Source organism: Mizuhopecten yessoensis, unplaced genomic scaffold, assembly GCF_002113885.1.
Source record: "Mizuhopecten yessoensis strain PY_sf001 unplaced genomic scaffold, ASM211388v2 scaffold7653, whole genome shotgun sequence".
NCBI lineage: Eukaryota > Metazoa > Mollusca > Bivalvia > Pectinida > Pectinidae > Mizuhopecten > Mizuhopecten yessoensis.
Window position 1 is genome coordinate 448,910 of NW_018407155.1, and position 23,639 is coordinate 472,548.

The 23,639-nt window shown below is 35.4% G+C and overlaps 1 protein-coding gene across 7 annotated transcripts in view; it reads left to right on the forward strand.

Moving 5' to 3' along the window:
- The first annotated feature begins 2,098 nt into the window (after positions 1-2,098).
- The window catches only part of LOC110454080 (neogenin-like), a 246,129-nt gene continuing 224,588 nt past the window's right edge, over positions 2,099-23,639 (forward strand). For 6 of the 7 annotated variants that reach the window (XM_021503425.1, XM_021503426.1, XM_021503430.1 and 3 more), the window contains exon 1: positions 2,099-2,375. In XM_021503425.1, coding sequence (XP_021359100.1) covers positions 2,288-2,375 — 88 coding nt within the window. In that variant the 5' untranslated portion in view covers positions 2,099-2,287. The remainder of the gene's footprint in view (positions 2,376-23,639) is intronic. The other variant, XM_021503427.1, reaches the window with a different exon arrangement.

Here is a 23,639-nt window from a genome sequence, read left to right on the forward strand (position 1 = left end):
GGGGGGCTTCGGCAGGAGGCATATACACCAACATACGTTGCATTTTGGAAGTGATTGTCATCAAAGTTGTGAAAAAGATGGCCGTACCACACATACAAGTGATTGCACCAAAACTTAATTACATTAAATCACACAGTTGCTGCGTCCTTCTAAGACTCATCGGTGATAGTAGGGGGCAAAAACTTGGAAATCAAAATTGCCTACACTACTGCTGAAACAGAGGGCGAATAATGATATATTGGTCTTGATCATCAGATGCTTGTTCTCCTGTTGGATAGGACATAAGCGTCTTGATGATCGAGATTATCAATGTATCATTTTACTGCAGCGCGTGAGTATCACCAGTCTCGTATGAAAATGATGGATATTGACATGAAATGTATACTTCATAAAAGAACTATGTAATCCCAATCATATTTCTGAATTTGCATATATCAATTCGAATAAAAAACAGTAGTTCATTAATGTAACTAATGCATATTTATCCACCATTTTAGATAAGCTGACACGAAATACACATTTCATAAAAAGGCTATATAACCCCGCATACAAATTCTCGATTTGCATTAATCAATTACATGTAAAAAAAAAAAAAAGTTGTTCATCGATCCAATTTATATCTTCAATGAGAGATTCACCAGTTTGTAAAATACACAAACAATATTGGTTGTGTGTATAGTGATATTTATCCAATGTATGTGTTTTTTCGTCAACTTTTTTAATGACCTTTATTAAAATTGACATGAGTGACAGACTTTATAAAAACTATTTATACTCCGAATAGAACTAATTGATTTGCATATCAGTTAGAACATAAAAATACTAGATAAATTATTAATGAATGCATGAATGCCTTATTATAACAAACAGCGGTTAAAATAACGCGACATGAAATAATAACTTCATAAAAAAGCTATAAAACATTTAACCTTCATTATCAGCTTCAAAATAAAATCACTATCACATTTTTATCATTAAATCGTCCTGACGTATAGTCAATTAAACATTTGATTGTTAGATTTCTTCGATAATTATTTAACCATGACATTTTGCTACAGAGATTATGAAATGGTTTTATTACATATATATAGGCATGTTCTTAAAGTACTTTAGCTGTTCAGTAAAAGGACGCTAAACCCTATAAGCTAAATACGCTGGTATACTGTTAAAGTTTCAATTTTGATGTGCTTTTTTTTCCTTATTACGTGTTTTGTTACATCTATGCGGACTGTGATATTTTCTGTCGTAAGAATAGCTCTTCAAAGCTAATAATTCATGTTATTTGTATCTTGTATTTTTACAAAATGTATATTTCTGTTAACCAAATACTAGAACATCTTCCATGGTTTTTTCAACAAGTTATCGTCAGTGATTTCAATTGGTATACGCTTTTTATAATAAAAATATCTCTCAAAAATTAAGAGGTGTCATTTGAAGCGTCCAACAAAATGGTTGTAATATATACGTCTCTGGTGCAACTTTCTTCCAAGGATAAAAAATGATATGTTAGATCTCAAAATGAAAATGCATGAGATGTGATTGGCAATGGAGGTTCCTTAACAAATACTAGTCTAAAACTATATCTTCGTAAGTTACCGATTTAGTAGTAGGGTTGTAAAAGACAACTCCCGGGCGGTGAAACATCCCCGAGTCCCTCAAAAGCCTCTATCTTGGTCTGTCATTACATGTTGTTGGTCCATGTTTCCACCAATACATACAACAACATAAACTATAAAGGCAAACATTTATTGAGTTAAAAAGTTAAATAACATATACACCCTGAAAGGTATGACTTTTATTTCCACAATTTACCGATCTTATCTCCAGGTTTATATACTTTGCATAATAACATCAGAACTGTGAACGGTATGGCGGTTTTAGTATTTATTGCCCCGTGCTAATGTTTCTATTCATGCTCAGCTCAGCGTAACAACACTACAAATCGTCTGCAACGAATAGCATTCCTCGTAAGTCACGCTTACTTTCATTCCTGAAGAAGAATAATACCTGCGTTTTCGCTTTGATCTAAAACAGACTTGCACTTCCGGTAAGAAGCGCCATCTATCGGGTGTTTATTATGCAAATGAGCGGGAATCCATATTTGGGTGACCTCGTCTTGGAGTCACTAGCCTCCATTGTACGTAGAGAATCATGGCGCACGGTTAGGGATCCGATGGCTCCGTTCGGTTGTTTTTAACATGATTTCTCGACATTAGGATGGATTATTATATAACGTGAGATCCTGTAGAATCGATTTTATTTGTGTATTTGGATTTTAGGGCCAACCATGGCCCCCGGGGCGAGGGAGAGCCGACCGGAGATGATACAAGGCTTCGTCAGTCTTCTGTGTTTACTAGTGGTAACTTCAGTGAAAGGTAAGACGATACGGGGGGTACAACTTTTTAAAACTTTTTACACAGTGAAATAACAATATTTGACAGGTGAATCGACGTTATCCTATCTCTATAAACATATTTATTTGGTCTGTCATCGACGTTTTCAGACGATAACGTCGGAAAGTGTCGGAATACACAATGAAGACGTGAAATACACAACGGATCACGTTTAATTTTTGAGAGTAAACTTTGCCGTTATCAAGATTTAGGCCCCCGATTAGAGTGTTCAATCCCATGGAACGTGTACCTAGACACAGGACTATCAGCTAAAGGGGATATTTACCTAAATATCTTTCTTGGGGATATTAGCAGAACTTTCAGCGTTTGTTGAAATGTTCTGTTTTGTCCGATCGCGATATCTTATCCCTTCACCATACCACGAGCGCAGTCAACCTTGTAATGATGAATCTGTTTAAAAAATAGTTTATTTCTAAATGAGGTGAGACAGTTATCTTTTAGAACATAAATGTTAAATTTATTTCAGATGCTTTACAACATTGTAATACATATATACATGCATTGTATGTAGTGATACAATGTACAGGGTATACATTGTATTACATGATGTAAACAATGTATTAGAAGTTGCAGTATACAATTGTAGCAATTCAAGGTAAGAAATGTATACATTGTTTTGACATTGCCAATTTTAATTTAATTTTGCAATTAACATTAGACTATTAAAATCCTTGTGTCTTTCAATGCTTAGGATTTTGAATATAAACTGGTCACTGTCAAAACAGAAATTCATTTGGGAAAAAATCTTCATTAGAATTTCAAGTAATTTCTAGAAATTGAAGTAACAGTTTACATGTAAAAATGGTGGTAAATCAAGAAACTTTTTAACTGCAATTGTTACTGATTCTGCTTCAAACTCTCATGGCTTGTCATGTTCAGTTGAGTGATGCACAAGTGTGGATATATGCTTGTTAAAAGATGTTTTCATTATGGCCAATTATAAAACTGTCAGTTTATGGCTTGTTAGTGGACATATATCACAACATTTATTATCATTATATCAAAACAACAAAGTGATTAAAGTTAATTTGGTGCCTCAATAAAGCCTGTTTCCCTGGATATATTTTAAATAAATTTTCCCAAGAACATTTGCAAAAATCTACTTTTTTTTCCCCAAATTTGTATGCAATATCATTTATGTTCCAAATTTGAGTCACAAGGCACATGTACAGACCCCTGTCGAAAATAGGTAAAATCATCACTAACAATTTTCAACAACTACTAATTGATATTGAAGAGTATGTATACAAAAATATGATATTAACTCATTCACCCCTGAAGACACATTTGAACTCTCCTAATTCAAAGGTTGGAATAGTTCATTATGCAATTTCAGGGGTGAATGAGTTAATGATGGTTTTATACTAGTACTAAGGCATTGCTTGTAAGATTGGAGTATGGAATATCATCTACAAATAGTTATCAAGCATTGATGTCAATGGTAAAATCTGATTTCCTCAAAATATGTATGTGCACAGATACACTGCAGAATTTGCAAAGCTTTGAAATTTGAATGATTGAGATAACAGTTAGAGTAAGCTTATTTGAACTTTGTAGAAGATCTAGATCTATTTATATATTTGTATCGGGTTCTTGTAGATAAACATTATCCAATTTCATACATTAGATAAAAACATTGCTTGATTCCCTCAAAACATTTGATACAAAAGTCTTATAAAGTATTGCTTTATATGTCTACTAGAGACTTATGGAAAAAAAGGAAAAAAGACAGACTTTTAATATGATTTATATTTGAAAAGTAGAAAAATGAATTATTCATCTCAGTGACGTTTGGGAAACAGATTTTTGAAATGTAATAAGTATACTGGAATGAAGTCTCATTTCTGAGAAATATTCAAAGATTTTCAAAATGTGTAAGAGACCCGCAAGAAAAGCACAAAACCCGAACTGCAATATTATATTTTCAAAAACAAAAGATCCCCTGAGAGTACATAGCGGTGCATGCATTTGTCTCCTCAGAATGAGCTTTAAATTGCCTTTTAGGTTTTAAAAAACATGTACAGTATATTTGGCATTGGTTTTAACTCCATGAAATTTATTTGGCTTCTGATATTGGGATAAATGTCAAGAGTTGGTTAAAAGCCGCCCCTGCCAAAAGTTGCTGAATTTCTCTTTACATTCGGATGGAATGACATTTTTAAAGTTCATTATAGTATGAATGCAAGTTCAGGGCCTGTATTCATGAAACCGTTCTCATGCTCAAGTATGAATTCTGTGCTCAAACCCGCTTTCTTGTTGCTCACTTAAATCATGTCAAACAATCAAAAAGTCGATTGTAATCATTGAAAACAGTATCTAGCTCTAAGTCTCTTCAATTTTTCCCCCCAATCATTGATAAAATAAGATTTTAAAATAATTTATAGCCAGAAGAAGAAATTAGGCTTGAGCACAAAATCCATGCTTGAGCATGAGAATGGTGTCATGAATAAAGGGCCCAGGGCTCATCAAAAAGTACAAGCTCGATAGTGTAAGACTAGAGAAATCTCAAGATGGACTCAAAAATAAAATAGCATATAGTTGACTAGTTTAAAATTGATTTTATCTAACATGTTGAATAATATTGGGTGTTTGGAATTTTCACATGGATTAGTTAAATCAGAAACAACTAGACTGGTTCTTAAAAGTAATTTCTAGCCCTTGAGTTGGACCATAGTCTGACTGACCTGTGGGTCTTAAAATTAATTTCTAGTCCTTGAGTTGGACCCTAGTCTGACTGACCAGTGGGTCTTTAAAGTATTTTTTTCCCTGCTAATTAACTATAAATTAAAATAGTGGTATACATATTCCATGTAGCCCTAGGCTACGCATGTGTATACAGCATCAAGTGATTGCGAGAATCAAGAAATTGGACATGAATAGCAATCACAGATGTACATTGTATATCGTAGACTTCTGTCTGCTGCTACAGTATAGGACAGCAGCGGAACCGGCACGAAAGGATTCAAATCGGCAGCCATTGGAATTTTAACTAGAAAACATAAAAACGTCTTTGCTTTAAAATTGTACTCAAAGCCTGGAAGTGTTTGAGCTCTGTTGCATATCAAACGACTGGATCAAACTACTATAGACGGTGCAATAGCTTGCGCATGTATTTCACTTGTGTGCGTTTGTAAATATTGATTTTGAACATTAAAGACCATGCACTAGTGAGGCATTCTAACTTTAGGGTTTGGGCGAGATTTACGGAGAAGATAGATCCGTGCTAGTGTTATGGTGTTATAATTCTGTGTTTTTTTAACGATAAATCTATAGCTATAGACTTTTAAATTCTAAGACTGTTGTTCGTGTGAAATCAGATGGTTCTTTTTTATGAAACATATTTCAAGCAGTTGAGTATATAAACATTAAACTTAAGCTCAACATGAATTTAGACTGCTTTAAGTAAGCATTTAAATATTGCAAAGCTGTTTGTTATATATTTCCATAAGAAAAGGCTAGTAATTTATGTTATATATTTCCATAAGAAAAGGCTAGTAATTTATGAAAATTAAGTTTTGTTATACAGGAACGAAAAGCCCTGAAGGAATGATTTTAATTGCAGAACACGTGATATGACACATGAGGTTAAAATGGAGATTTATTTTTGGGGAAAAAAGTGAAATATTTGAGAATTGAATCAGTACCAAGGGGAGATGACTCATTATATGTTGTCTTGTATGGTTTTCGTGAAATATGTATTTTGCATTTGTAAAATATGTAAAAAATATGCTTTTATATAAACTTTCTGTAGAATAATTAAAAAAGTATTATCAAAATATTTGAATTGATTACGAGATTTAACGTGGACAGGTACAATTAACCTCACCTGTCAGAATTAAGTAGAGCTATGACAGGATTAACAGGTGGAAACTGTGGGGATCGATTAGAAGCATCAATTATTAGCGTACCTGGGAGGCAAAAATCCTCTGGGCGGACGTAATGACGGTCTCCGTCGGATGAGTTTACAATGCATATTTGATGTTCGTAGAGACTCAATACTTCCGTCATTAGACAAGGGCTTGTCGTAATTTCAGGTATTACCTGTAGGTGTGAAAACCAATGATATAATACAGGTATTTTTATTTTCTTGGTGTGTCATTATTGTAATTATCAACCAGATTTTATGAATTTAATCATCTACAGATATTACAGATATTTTGTTTGTCACATTCTCCACTATGATTGTCATTATATGTAAATTGTTCCAGATGTGTCGAATCAAAATTGTCATTTATGTTGTCGTTGGCGATAAGGCCAGACAAAACAATTAGGGTTATGTTAAGAAGAAACTTCTTGAAAGGAATGTATTTATTTTTCTATTATTTCAGAAAGTTACATTGCTAGATATTTACATATTAGATCTATGCAACCATTCCAAATTCCACTATTTTTTTCAATTTTGACTTGATAGCAATTCCTAAAATACCCAGAAAAGTCGTTGTATAGACCTGTATTCAGGGCCCGTATTCCTGAAATCGTTCTCAAGCTCTGTCACAGATTTTTGGTCAAGCCTAATAGACAAATTACTTGTTCTGGTTATGAATTAATAAAAAAAATATCAGGAAATCATTTGGAGAAAAAAAAATGAAGAAACTTATTAACCAAATACTATTTTCAATGTTTACAGTTGACTTTTTGATCATTTGACATGATTTAATCAGAGAGGTTGAGTTACAAGAATCAGAACGGTTCATGAATATGGTCATAGGACTCTCTGACATATGGTGATTATGCTGTATAGTACACACATCAGGCAGTATAGGCACTATAGCAGACCGCCACAATGACCAGCTGTCAGCCTTATCAATGACCAGACACACCGACCAGTCTCCTCCTCACCTGGGGTCCATTACCATGAATATCTAGTGGGTGTATTGGAGGTTAGTACTCTGGTAGACATATTGACACCCTGACACGGCCGACTGGAACAAGTTTACACCATGAATATTTGATCCTTCACCATTACCCTGTTGGTCATCTACTGGTCGTTATTAGGTGTGTAGATATACAATGTATTGTATTATAATATGGTACATGCAATTTATCATACACAGGGGATTGTCATCTAATGTCCTATGTGGTAACGTGTTGTGTCTCTCCCTGGGATCTAGTCAGGACGTAGGGTATTTGGAAATCTGATCATAATGATATATACTAATGTTACCGTGCATATCTTACAAAAGTGATCATCACAAAATGTTCTTAGAAAAAATTCGAAGTTTTCTACTTTTTACAAAATCAGACCCCAAGTCCATTGCCTTAATGACCTGGATAAATATGCTCAAACCATCTCGTTACCAATGTACATGTCATACTGTTGGGCTATATTTAAGGTTTACAATATTTGAAATTAAGCAAAAGAATCTTGATGGTTTAACGCATTCACCCCTGAAGACACATTTGTACTCTTCAAATTCAAAGGTTGGAATAGTTCATTATGATATTTCAGGGGTGAATGAGTTAAATAAAATAGTTCAATGAATATGTAGCCTGAATGGTTCTGCTTATTTACATGCAGGATTTCACAGTTTGTCACCTAGTGTCATATTAGTATACCTTTTCCAATGATTTATTGTTGTGTCAAATTAACTCTAACTTGTTATATATATAATAAGTTGGTATATATAGGTAAATTTATCCATACAAGTATTTGGCTGTATAAGCGCCGATTTTTATATCTGCATGCAGTCCCCTTTTGACCTCCTCTTTCAAACCTGCATCAGTGACATTTGCAGACTCACATTAACACAAGCTTGTTTATGCCATAGATCTGTTTGAAAAATAATAAATCTGTGCAAATTTATCAAATGATTTATTTGACTGTACTCGGTGACAAGGTCTGTCCGTTAACATATCCTTCTCTTTCTCCTCTGCGAATTCTGTCCTCAATAAGGAAGTGACATAGATATATACACATGGACAAACACAAATTTAAAACAAATTGAGCTTAAATGAGATAATCAATCACAGTGTTTGTTTTGTGTAAAATATACTGTCCATTCCTGCTACTATTCTCTCTGATTTCTTTCTTTCTCCTTTTGATTTCTTTCTTCCTCCTTTTGATTTCTTTCTTCCTGTTTTCTATCCTCCAGCAAGTCAAGATTACGCATGTACACCTGCACATGCAGGGGCAATACTCATGAAGCCGTTCTCGTGCTCAAACACGGACTCTGCTGAAACCTACTTTTTGTTACTGGCTTAAAATCTTATAATTAGCACACTGTTAAGAAACTTAGTTTTAACACCGAAAGGGGTATTCGGTCGAAAGTCTCTTCAAAATTCTTCCAGATCATTCACAAAATGTATTTTTTTTTTAATCAATTTATCAATGAAATAAGACATTGTGTTTGAGCACAAAATCTGAGTTTGAGCATGAGAATGGTTTCATAAATATGGGCACTGGGCAATTAAAAATAAACTAAAACTGAGTAACTGTAGTCGTTGATAACTGTACATATTGTGTATCGGTCAATGTTTCACTGATGAAATAGCTGTAGTCATTGATAACTGTACGTATTGTGTATCGGTCAATGTTTCACTGATGAAATAACTGTTGTCGTTGATAACTGTACCTATTGTGTATCGGTCAATGTTTCACACTGCTCTCTCTCTTCCCCCCTACAAATTCTCTCCTCAGTGGTGAAGGTACAGTTACATATGATATGAATAGATTAATAAAATGAAGCTTAAATGACTAATATTGGCTGTCATTGAGATCATTGTATTTGTTGATACGAGTATGTATCTTGTATCTGTCAATATCCATCCTCAGCTCTCTATCCCTTCTTCCCCTCAGTAAGGTCATCATGACATTTTGGTAAACATATTGACGAAATTAATTAAATGATCAGTACTCAGGCCAATGAAATAAATGATCAGTACTCGGGACAATTAATTATACGATCCACTTGACTTGTAATAAGTTATAATTAAGATTGACAATATGTATCCTATGTGTCTTTATATTCTCTTGTTAGTTCATTCACCCCTAAAATTTCATAATGAACTATTCCAACCTTTGAATTGGAAGAGTTCAAATGTGTGACCGGGGGGGGAAAGTGATGTAATTTATTTTTCTCCTCAACAAAGTCATTATGACGCACCTGGACAAACAAAAATTGACAAAAGCTTGGATGACTAACGAGATAATTGATGTTGCCTAAAATGTATCGTGTGTCTTTGATAATATGCTCTTTTATTGACTCATAATCAGTGAGGTCACAGTGGAACCTAAACACCAGGACAAAAGAGAATTAACGAAAGCTTGTCAACTGATCAGAGTGTGGTACAGTTGATTCAATGACCAAACATTGTCATGAATAATACAGTAATACAAAAATATCTCAGTTGGTAAGCATGCTTAACTCATTCACCCCTGAAAGTTTGAAATGAACTATTCCAACATTTGAATTGGAAGAGTTCAAATGCGTCTTCAGGTGTGAATGAGTTAATAAAGTCATTGAATACATAATGCACAAAGTGTCAACATAACCAGATTTCATAACAAAGTTTACAGTTAGCAACCAATTTATATAAAAGCAAAATCCAAAATTCCAAAAATCCCAAAAAGAAAACTGAAGATTTTAATAATGGCAGTGTACAAAATTCATTTAATAAATTTTCCTTGGGCAATGTTTTATATATATATAGCAAAATGGACTTTAGGAAATGCACTTTTCTTCTTAAAAAAACCACCATGTTTTTTTTTGGGATCTACATGTATAATTGTCCTTGTGCACATAAACTTGCTAATTATAATGTCACTTTAAGAAAAAAACTTTCAAAATTAAATTATGTCTCAAATTATTTTGTCATTTGTTCAAATTAGGAAGATGGGAGTTCCCAAATATTTATATAGAGCTGACATTATGTCTGCTTATATTTTAGGGATCCTGACAAACACCAGCTTGTAAACCTCCCCTAACTCCCCCCCCCCCTAACTCCCACCCCCCATTATTTGAAATGTCAAATTTTCAAATAATATTACTTTTCAGAATACCCAGAGCGACCTGCACTGTTGGTAATTTGCTGTATATGTCTTCCAACATTTCAAGCTTTTTACGAGTCCAATAGGAAAATCACGTGTCAAGGACTAAAATGTTTGTGACACAAATATCACTGAGAACTAAACGAAGGCTAAAATCTGGAGTTTCCTCCAAAAATAGTTAGTCTTTGTAAGTGATGGTCCACGGTGGCCAAGTGGTTAAGGTGTCTGACGTTCTGCTATCACTAGCCTTCCACTGCTGGGTGTTGGGTTTGAGCTCTATAATGTACATATGGGGCAGTCGCCAGGTACTGGCTATAGGTGGTGTTTTTTCTCAGGGAACTCCGGCTTTCCTCCACCACTAAAACCTGGCACGTCCTTAAATGACCATAGCTGTTAATAGGATGTAAAACGCAAACAAACCAAACCCTTGCAAGTATAGTGGGCATGGTATTCTTTTATTCTTTTATTCAAAGATGTATGCAGCATATCCATGGAGATTCATTAATTATATATTTTAACGGGTAACTGATCTGCTACCTAGGAGATCGCGATGTTCAATCTTTTGTTCCTTATTAGGACATTAATGATGCATACATATGTACCTGTACAAACACAATTAAGACCAGTGTGCCGTAATTACGGATCAATAGGGAGTGACTCCCTGATCGCCACTTACTGTATCAATATAATAACATCAGTGGCTATCAGTATCTTCTGTCATTGTTAGGGTATGACCAATCATCTTCTGTCATTGTTAGGGTATGACCAATCATCTGATGTCATCCCTATAGTGAGACATCAATAATATTATTATACAGAAACAGCAGGTGAACCCTTACACTCTTGAAGTTTCATAATGAACTATTCCAACCTTTGAATTGGAAGAGTTCAAATGTGTCTATAGGGGTGAATGAGTTAATAATATCGCAGGTGTGTGGTCTACCTATCGGAGTCCTGGTAAATGGTAAACCCATATTGTAGACTTTTATTTTAGGTAATTTTCAGTCTCATTATATAAAGGAAGCCGCTACAGATACATACTGCATGATTAAGAAATAACGTGCCCCCCCACCCTCCCTGCCAAGTCAATATCTTGTTAATATAACTTAAACATGCCAGGTAATAAAGGGATACCTCAACATCTCAACAACGGTTTTGAACATGCCGTATTTGACATTTTAAGGGTGCCAAGCAATGACTAGTAGAATGCATTTATTAGGGCATTCGTGGTATAAATATTTAAGTATAACAATCTGAGACACTAATTATCCACAAATGGTTACCATGATAACTTAGCTTCTGTTCAATAAACTTGTAACAGCAATATTTTGATTGTTACAGCAATATTTTGATTGTTTGATTGTTACAGCAATATTTTGATTGTTACAGCAATATTTTGATTGCAAAAGAAGTGAAACTACGTTGTAACTCAACAAGACAGTTTCAGGAAATGTGAACAAAAACCTGTATTTTACAATTCATATTCTTGTCATGTTTTTAATTTTAAAATATCTTCGGGCAGGTGCCTCATTAGAGCAGGAACCTCTCAAATAAAACAAATAGGAAATGCATATGTACAAAAAAACAATGTAGAATTGATAGAATTTCATCTGTGCCTGGGGACTAAAGCTGTCTCTTTTTGCAAGATTTTTTCTGATTTCAAACATTATCATGATACTGAAGATTTTTCCCTCTTCGGAAGTTACATGTTTTCGAAACAGATGTAATGGCGGGTTGTATTCTATGATTTTATCTAGTTTTTGTAATAAGAGAAAAACATTCCTGTTATCTCTGAGTGCAGTGCGTCTCCAGTCATTTCAAACATATGTTGGTTTTATGTGGAACATTTTAACTATTTGAAAATTTTCACAATGTTTAATTCATGACAGATAAAAAATCTTGGTGAATTTAAAACTTGTAGAACAAAGAAAATATGCTAATTTGACATGTTGCTGTAGATTGCATTAAATGCCCTGCAGGCAGAGTTTTCTATCTGGAACCCCCTACAGTAGGTCATGAATATTCATGATTTTGATATGCATATGATTATGATTTTGTGGGCTGGCTAACATTTCTGACACTGGTGTCATCTGTGTCATATATATATATAGGGTATAAATAACAAGTAATTATATAAGTCGAATAAAAATAGAATTATTTCCAATTATCATATGATTGGAAATTGATGGAATGCAAGCGGAATTTCATATCTTTTCAATTTGATATTTGGCCAAATTTCATTATTTCTTTGCATAGAATGGATTCAAAGATAATGTATGTGAATGACGCAGAGGTCGAAAAATCGATTTGCAAGTGATTTAAACATCATTTAATCAAATACAACATAAACATCGGAACAATTATGGAACACCGACATTAACTTATGTATATGTCATCATTATTGTTTTAAGGGAGAAGACGAACTGTAAGGTTTATAACTTGTGTCTAATCCCTTTTGTATTTTTGCAAATAAAATATGTTTAAAATCAAAACTGTAAGAGACCAACAATTCACAATGACACTATAAGGATATCTTGATGTTTTGAACAACATCTTGGTGAACATTAGTATTTTATTTTTTCAAAAGCAAAAATTCTACTTTAATAATTTGCTAGTGAAGAAGATGTATGTGTTGATTGATTGATAGGTTTTACGTCCGCTTCACTACTTAGTAGTTCGGTTATCCAGCAGATGTAGAAAAGACAGGAAAACGAGTAGAAGGATAAAGTATGGAGTGAAGGGATAGAAAAAGGAGACAGGGATAGAATGAGCCGTCTATCCTATATATGTATTAGTGTAAATGTTGGTCAAGTTTTAAATGACCCCTTCACTTGTGGTCAGTTATAATGACCACAAGGCAGTACAGACTGACCAGATGTACACTGACCACTGACCACACTGACCACAGCTATTTTGTATCAACACCTCCAGCCTCAGGTAGCTAACATATAGCTCCTTTGTCATTGTACCATCAGATTTAGATAACAAATCTACTAGCTGGGGGTCTGAGTCCCCTGTAGGGATCCAAATGAAGTCCCCTAGGGGGTGTATCTGTGCTACCTGTATAATGGTTGGTGTTTACAGGGCACCTGAGGGACCCTTCACTTGGACTTACTTACCTGTCAGATTTCTGTCAAACTTTTGGGTGATTTGTTTGTATATATATTAATGTGATATTTAATAACAGGATACAGCTGTCGTTTACCTGGTGACTTTTCACCTGTAATAATTACTTACCCGGTACCTGTATTTGTTATGTGCAAGGTCCAACAGTAGAAATCATACATACCTGTTAGTTATGCTCATATATATACAACTACATCTACCCGGGTGTAGGAGGACAGTGAAGCTGTTTAAAGGACGTGTTCCACGCTCCCGTATACGTGCTGTATGTAACTGTGACGACAGCCTATCCGCATCTAAGGAGCTGACCGACCTTAGGGCGTGATCTGGACGGGCAAGATCATTTTGAATCACCGAGGGCCCAGTAAGCTGGAGACTTACCCTCTCAAGACGACAGAACACGGGCTTTGCCTGTGAAAAGGAGTCTATAAACCCATCAACCAACTAAACCAACCAACCCGGGTATATCTGTCTTGATTGCACTGTATGTAATAATTACTAGAGAATCATCTATACAGTGTGATCCAGGTTCTTACATTTTTTTGGTCAAAAGACACATCACTTTATGACAATATTTTTTTCTGAGGATGATGTGATGGTGTACTGGCTATTAACCCTTTCACCCCTATGTAACTTAAGTAGACTCTACTATGCATTGATCTGGATGAGTCCATTATGGTCTACAGTGGTGAAAGGGTTATGAGTTGTGGAATTTCATTCAAAAGCAAAATCATAGATGTAGGAAAGTCTGCAGATTTCAAAAGTGAAAAAATTAGAGGTTCTTTTCAATATAGAGTGACCTGATTGTGATAAGTATGATAAATTTGTCTCATTAATGCCTAGTTTCCTGTTTGTGTTCACCTTTTGAATAATCGTTATGACTACCTAACATTAGCGGCCTACTCGGTGAAGTTACAAATGTGCTGTTAATCACCTGCCAGCATTTCCGGACTCACATTTCAAAAGTACATTCTTGATAAACATTGGATTGATCAGGAACTGAGATATAATTACCGAGCCTACACACTTTGTTAAATGTGTCCAGAACAGGTACTCTCATGTAACGGTACATGTATCTGTTGGGAGTGGGACGGTGTAGAGGGCCATACAGATCCTGTATGGGAAAATATACTTATCTTTACTTTATTTTTGGACATGGATAAACATAGACTGGCCCACTAGCCCCTTATAAGCTGCATTTTATTACTAGCTTATCTCCCCCTAGTTTAGAACTCTAGAATCAGACATCCAATGCAAGTGATCAAAATTATTAGAGTTTTTTTCTTTTCTTAATAATTCAATTTCCTAGAGACAGGTGCCAGTCTAATAAACATATAGACTGGCCACCAGCCTCTAAGCTGCATTTTATTACTAGCTTATCTCCCCCTAGTTTAGAACTCTAGAATCAGACATCCAATGCAAGTGATCAAAATTATTAGAGTTTTTTCTTTTCTTAATAATTCAATATTCTAGAGACAGGTGCCAGTCTAATAAACATATAGCTGTACAAGTATTGCTATTCCAAGTAAAACGTCCAATTTGATATCAATTGATTTTAACTCATTTAACGCAAACATCCCTAAAATTCCATAATGAACTACTCCAACCTTTGAATTGGAAGAGTTCACATGTGTCTGAAGAGGTAAAAGAGTCGGTGTAGAAACCAGAATGGAGTATGCATGTTGTTTTAATGAATTTGTAATATATTCATGACAGACGAAAAACCTGTCTGCTTTTAGATCAGATGAATCCCTGCCAATCTAAAATTGTAATGGAGTGGCTGACAGCAGGTGCGATGCTATTGTTTATGGCGGAACTTTAAAGTGCTCGACACATATATCTGTGCCTCTGGGCAAAATAACATCATGTGATGATGTAAATAAAATATGCTGAATTACAGATAAATTTGTTTCTTTAGATTTTAACGTTTAAAATCAATATTGATTTAGATAGTTGTTTGGAATATTCAATACGATGTCAAGGTTTGTGATCAAGGTCAGCAAAACATTCAGGTCGATTCAATGTCAAGGTCAGTAAAATGCTGATGTCACAGGAAAAAGCAGTAGCTATATCAGGTTTAACTGTACATGTATCAAAATAGCATTGCGATGCTCACAAAATATCTTTGTTTTCTGTGGGTTTTTCCCTCTTTACAACAGCTTAGCTAAAGTTGATGGGCAACAACACTTAACATGTGTGTGAAGACACATTTGAACTCTTCCAATTCAAAGGTTGGAATAGTCCATCATGACATTTTAGGGATGAACAAGTTAATAAGCTTTACAAGGTCAGGCACATGTTGGTATATGTATATATATGTGACTATTATTGAGCAATAGAGTTGAAATTCATTGTCAAGCAAGGTGATGATGTTGTTGTCATTGTGACTCGGTCGTAGTCATGACAACAAGCAGTTACTCTAAAAACATTGACCTTGAAAGTGTTGTAATGGGTGTCTATCTAGCATGTTACACATGTTTTATAGGGTAGAGATATATGGGCTTCATGCTGTTGATCTGAATGACAGTTTTAGTTCCTGTTGGAATTTAAAGGTTTCAGGCGCCAGAAGGTCACAAGCATAAGAGCTGTCATAAGCAACATCAACCAAGCCTCTTTCTGGACCCAAGATAGGAAATTAATTTCGACATTTACATTTTTTTCCTGTCATTTTGAAGGTCACACTTATCATGCAGGTTGCATTCTCCACCTTTGATCTGCTGTACGGTTGAGACATTATCTGCTTTACGGTGAGACATGATCTGCTGTACGTTGAGACGGTTGAGACGGTAAATGTGTGGAGCTTGTTGCAGCCTGAGGAAGCTTCCCTGTGGTGTATACAATATTGATAGGATCCTCTAATGACTAGTTGATGCTTTTGATAAAAAAACAAAAATGTGATTATTTATAACTTGTTTATCCGGTTGGTTGAGACTACTTTAAATCTAAAAATATCCGCTTTCTCTTTTCTATTTTACTAAATGTAATTTTAAAAATATGTTTTTCCCAAAGGAAAAAAGTAAGTATTTGTCTTAAGCTGAGTAGGCTTTGCACATCAAAGTATAGTCAGCTTTAATTTATATTTCATACAAATTTTCTATATAGGATAAATTCTTAAAAATGTCATGAAATAAACCAAAAACTCAGAAATCATTTCAAAATTTTTAGGGTATATTTGAGAATGTTTTGTGAATTACAAACTAGCTTAGTTTATCAGGTTTTATATGATCTGGTTCTGTGAACTGAAGTAGTGTAAAACTGTAAACCATATCTGGAGAGATTGAAATCATGTTTATAAGTGTAGGGATCAGGGTCCGTACTGGGGCTGCTATATGATGCACATTCTGCTGTAATCGGTCAGGATTAAGAGAGTAAATTACTCAATCCTGAAAGCATGCTTTTCAATCTAAAATCTGAAGTACAGAATTTTTCTGGGTAATATCAAATGGGTATATAAATTCTACAGATAATATTTATTTTGAAAGAATTTTTTTAAAGAGACTATTTATGTAAAAATATTTTTATTAATCTGCCATCATAATAAAGTGGTTGTTCAGAATGTTATAAAAAATTAAGTAGATTATAAAGAAATCAAGGCGAATAATATATAATTAAAAAAAATGAATGGATAGGAGTCGGAAAACAAAATTGGTTAAAATGTACATAACAATCATGTGTCATAGCTATGTTCAACCTCTTGTAGCATATATATAGGCTTATCAATATTTTTCAATTACAAATTGTTAATTAAGTAAAATACGACTTTTGCTGTTATATGTCAGATTTTTGTGTAACTAATTCTTCTCTCTTGCTTAGAATTCCCGATATCTCTCTGGGTCTAGCCTGTGTTGACCTTCTGTTGTTGGCGCTGTATTTCAGTTCTTCAGTATCGCCATTGGATGTTCCTGGTCATGTTGACTTTTCACTGTTGGAGCAGTATTTAGGTACTGTAGTATCCACCTCAATTTCAATCCTCTACCAGAACATTAGATGTATAGTTTGTTGGAGCAGTATTTAGGTACTGTTGTATCCATCTCAATCTCAATCCTCTACCAGAACATTAGATGTATAGTTTGTTGGAGCAGTATTTAGGTACTGTTGTATCCACCTCAATCTCAATCCTCTACCAGAACATTAGATGTATAGTTTGTTGGAGCAGTATTTAGGTACTGTTGTATCCACCTCAATCTCAATCCTCTACCAGAACATTAGATGTATAGTTTGTTGGAGCAGTATTTAGGTACTGTTGTATCCACCTCAATCTCAATCCTCTACCAGAACATTAGATGTATAGTTTGTTGGAGCAGTATTTAGGTACTGTTGTATCCACCTCAATCTCAATCCTCTACCAGAACATTAGATGTATAGTTTGTTGGAGCAGTATTTAGGTACTGTTGTATCCACCTCAATCTCAATCCTCTACCAGAACATTAGATGTATAGTTTGTTGGAGCAGTATTTAGGTACTGTTGTATCCACCTCAATCTCAATCCTCTACCAGAACATTAGATGTATAGTTTGTTGGAGCAGTATTTAGGTACTGTTGTATCCACCTCAATCTCAATCCTCTACCAGAACATTAGATGTATAGTTTGTTGGAGCAGTATTTAGGTACTGTTGTATCCACCTCAATCTCAATCCTCTACCAGAACATTAGATGTATAGTTTGTTGGAGCAGTATTTAGGTACTGTTGTATCCACCTCAATCTCAATCCTCTACCAGAACATTAGATGTATAGTTTGTTGGAGCAGTATTTAGGTACTGTTGTATCCACCTCAATCTCAATCCTCTACCAGAACATTAGATGTATAGTTTGTTGGAGCAGTATTTAGGTACTGTTGTATCCACCTCAATCTCAATCCTCTACCAGAACATTAGATGTATAGTTTGTTGGAGCAGTATTTAGGTACTGTTGTATCCACCTCAATCTCAATCCTCTACCAGAACATTAGATGTATAGTTTGTTGGAGCAGTATTTAGGTACTGTTGTATCCACCTCAATCTCAATCCTCTACCAGAACATTAGATGTATAGTTTGTTGGAGCAGTATTTAGGTACTGTTGTATCCACCTCAATCTCAATCCTCTACCAGAACATTAGATGTATAGTTTGTTGGAGCAGTATTTAGGTACTGTTGTATCCACCTCAATCTCAATCCTCTACCAGAACATTAGATGTATAGTTTGTTGGAGCAGTATTTAGGTACTGTTGTATCCACCTCAATCTCAATCCTCTACCAGAACATTAGATGTATAGTTTGTTGGAGCAGTATTTAGGTACTGTTGTATCCACCTCAATCTCAATCCTCTACCAGAACATTAGATGTATAGTTTGTTGGAGCAGTATTTAGGTACTGTTGTATCCACCTCAATCTCAATCCTCTACCAGAACATTAGATGTATAGTTTGTTGGAGCAGTATTTAGGTACTGTTGTATCCACCTCAATCTCAATCCTCTACCAGAACATTAGATGTATAGTTTGTTGGAGCAGTATTTAGGTACTGTTGTATCCACCTCAATCTCAATCCTCTACCAGAACATTAGATGTATAGTTTGTTGGAGCAGTATTTAGGTACTGTTGTATCCACCTCAATCTCAATCCTCTACCAGAACATTAGATGTATAGTTTGTTGGAGCAGTATTTAGGTACTGTTGTATCCACCTCAATCTCAATCCTCTACCAGAACATTAGATGTATAGTTTGTTGGAGCAGTATTTAGGTACTGTTGTATCCACCTCAATCTCAATCCTCTACCAGAACATTAGATGTATAGTTTGTTGGAGCAGTATTTAGGTACTGTTGTATCCACCTCAATCTCAATCCTCTACCAGAACATTAGATGTATAGTTTGTTGGAGCAGTATTTAGGTACTGTTGTATCCACCTCAATCTCAATCCTCTACCAGAACATTAGATGTATAGTTTGTTGGAGCAGTATTTAGGTACTGTTGTATCCACCTCAATCTCAATCCTCTACCAGAACATTAGATGTATAGTTTGTTGGAGCAGTATTTAGGTACTGTTGTATCCACCTCAATCTCAATCCTCTACCAGAACATTAGATGTATAGTTTGTTGGAGCAGTATTTAGGTACTGTTGTATCCACCTCAATCTCAATCCTCTACCAGAACATTAGATGTATAGTTTGTTGGAGCAGTATTTAGGTACTGTTGTATCCACCTCAATCTCAATCCTCTACCAGAACATTAGATGTATAGTTTGTTGGAGCAGTATTTAGGTACTGTTGTATCCACCTCAATCTCAATCCTCTACCAGAACATTAGATGTATAGTTTGTTGGAGCAGTATTTAGGTACTGTTGTATCCACCTCAATCTCAATCCTCTACCAGAACATTAGATGTATAGTTTGTTGGAGCAGTATTTAGGTACTGTTGTATCCACCTCAATCTCAATCCTCTACCAGAACATTAGATGTATAGTTTGTTGGAGCAGTATTTAGGTACTGTTGTATCCACCTCAATCTCAATCCTCTACCAGAACATTAGATGTATAGTTTGTTGGAGCAGTATTTAGGTACTGTTGTATCCACCTCAATCTCAATCCTCTACCAGAACATTAGATGTATAGTTTGTTGGAGCAGTATTTAGGTACTGTTGTATCCACCTCAATCTCAATCCTCTACCAGAACATTAGATGTATAGTTTGTTGGAGCAGTATTTAGGTACTGTTGTATCCACCTCAATCTCAATCCTCTACCAGAACATTAGATGTATAGTTTGTTGGAGCAGTATTTAGGTACTGTTGTATCCACCTCAATCTCAATCCTCTACCAGAACATTAGATGTATAGTTTGTTGGAGCAGTATTTAGGTACTGTTGTATCCACCTCAATCTCAATCCTCTACCAGAACATTAGATGTATAGTTTGTTGGAGCAGTATTTAGGTACTGTTGTATCCACCTCAATCTCAATCCTCTACCAGAACATTAGATGTATAGTTTGTTGGAGCAGTATTTAGGTACTGTTGTATCCACCTCAATCTCAATCCTCTACCAGAACATTAGATGTATAGTTTGTTGGAGCAGTATTTAGGTACTGTTGTATCCACCTCAATCTCAATCCTCTACCAGAACATTAGATGTATAGTTTGTTGGAGCAGTATTTAGGTACTGTTGTATCCACCTCAATCTCAATCCTCTACCAGAACATTAGATGTATAGTTTGTTGGAGCAGTATTTAGGTACTGTTGTATCCACCTCAATCTCAATCCTCTACCAGAACATTAGATGTATAGTTTGTTGGAGCAGTATTTAGGTACTGTTGTATCCACCTCAATCTCAATCCTCTACCAGAACATTAGATGTATAGTTTGTTGGAGCAGTATTTAGGTACTGTTGTATCCACCTCAATCTCAATCCTCTACCAGAACATTAGATGTATAGTTTGTTGGAGCAGTATTTAGGTACTGTTGTATCCACCTCAATCTCAATCCTCTACCAGAACATTAGATGTATAGTTTGTTGGAGCAGTATTTAGGTACTGTTGTATCCACCTCAATCTCAATCCTCTACCAGAACATTAGATGTATAGTTTGTTGGAGCAGTATTTAGGTACTGTTGTATCCACCTCAATCTCAATCCTCTACCAGAACATTAGATGTATAGTTTGTTGGAGCAGTATTTAGGTACTGTTGTATCCACCTCAATCTCAATCCTCTACCAGAACATTAGATGTATAGTTTGTTGGAGCAGTATTTAGGTACTGTTGTATCCACCTCAATCTCAATCCTCTACCAGAACATTAGATGTATAGTTTGTTGGAGCAGTATTTAGGTACTGTTGTATCCACCTCAATCTCAATCCTCTACCAGAACATTAGATGTATAGTTTGTTGGAGCAGTATTTAGGTACTGTTGTATCCACCTCAATCTCAATCCTCTACCAGAACATTAGATGTATAGTTTGTTGGAGCAGTATTTAGGTACTGTTGTATCCACCTCAATCTCAATCCTCTACCAGAACATTAGATGTATAGTTTGTTGGAGCAGTATTTAGGTACTGTAGTATTCACCTCAATTCCAATCCTCTATGCTAGGACATTGTAAAACCACACACCACCAAACGGACAGCCTGCTGCTATTTTAAGCAGTATTTATTTTGAATACACTGTGGTGTCTGCATTTATCCTCTACCAGAACATTGGATATTCCTGTTCATGTTGATCTTCTGTTGTTTGAGCTGTATTGAAATATTCTAGTACATGTATTCACCTTGTATTTATCCATTATTAGGACATTGACTTATATCATGGCCACAACCCAAAGAACAATATATACATCTTCCCCAGTTATATTAACTTTCCAAGGTAAGAGCTGGATTTAATCATTTACCAGGACATTGACTTACCAAAAGCAAAAGGACATTGGATTTCTTGGCATATTAACTAGGGATGCAACGATTCGGGTATATCTCGATTCGATTCGAATCTCGATTTGTGACTTCCGATTCGATTAATTTCGATTCGATTATTAGCATCCAAGAAATACATGATTTTTCAAACATATTTACTAATTTAGATGAGAAGTCAGAAAAAAAACCACTTTGTAAATAGGTAAAATTACTTTTACAAGTTGCAAGTTTATTGCAAAATCATATAAACATTGCAGTCATGCATCAGAGCACTGTAAACAATTAAGTCTTTGTCTACTTCTGACATATTGAAAGAAATGTATCACAAAAACTTAACATACATAATCTTTTGACCAGATAGATCCTTGACTAGAAATGAATCAATATTCACAAGTTCTTGAACAATTCTGGAAAGTTCAACTGGAATTACTATAATGTGATAACTTCACTTAAAGCAATAAAGAGTAAACACATATGCATTTACCTGTAGTCCTGGATTTAATTCTAATTACTTATTACTGACTCACCTGTAGGTGCCGTCGACGATTGGAAACCCAAAGTGTTTCCACACGGGAGATTTATATGATGCGGGCGGGTCGGCTAACTCGTACTCCATGTTTGCAGTAGTTTGCAGTAACAGCAACGCGCAATTTGATTGGCCTAGGCAAAGTGTGTTGGCCAATCAAAATCTGCGTTTTAACAGGACTAGGAGTGCGTCTAAATGTAAAGTCAAACACGGACCGAATTTGTAAGAATCGAATCGAAATATCAGAGTTGTGAATCGAGAATCGAATCGGGAGCAAGTAATCGCGGTTCACCATAATCGCGGTGAATCGTTTCACTCCTAATATTAACTCATTCACCCCTGAAGACACATTTGAACTCTTCCAATTCAAAGGGTGGGATAGTTCATTATGAAAGTTCAGGGGTAAAGTAGTTAAATTTGGTTTACAAATACTTTCGTTTTAGCTCTTAAAAATATGATGTGAAGGCTATGAAGAAGTTCTAACTTTGATAAGGAAAACATTTGCCATCAACTTAATGTGAACTCAAAAACATTCATGAAAGTGTGCTGTTATCAGGTTCAGAGTGAGAGGGTGTAGGCCATTGACTTCTGACAAGATCAACATTTAATTGAGGAAACGTGCCGATTACATACCTATCTGTGTACTGTAATAGCCATCAGGGACAGGGTGTGAACAGTGCTTCAGGGGAGCTTTGGGTGGAGGGGGAAAATGGAGGGGTGGAAATGTTGTAGGCGAAAGTATAAAGTAGAGAAAGAGCTAGAAATAAAAAACAGGTAGGGGATTGATGGCCCTGGATGAGGGGGTAAGGGTTTAACCAATTCACCCCTAAAGTCACATTTGGACCTTACCAAATCAAAGACTGGGCAAGTCCAGTTTCAATATGTAGGGGTGCATGTGTTAATTGAGGGAGGGCAGGAGTAAAGATTTAGGTAAGGGTACGTGATTCAATTCCCAAGGGGTGGGGGAAAAGTCGGTGATGACATAGATGGGAGGGATAGGGAAGGATGTTTGGAATAAAGTAATCTAACAGGAAGTGGCATGACCAAAAGGTGAAATACAGTTGTGAACACCAGTAAAAGGTTTACCAGGCCTTTCTGTTACTTAGCATGTTTTGTTTACATAGGGAAGGCTGCATGGATTGAGTAATGGAGGGGAGGGGACTGAGGAAGGATGTAGAAAGTGGGGTCAGGGGAGGGGTAGAAGAGAGTGTAGAAAGGGGGGGG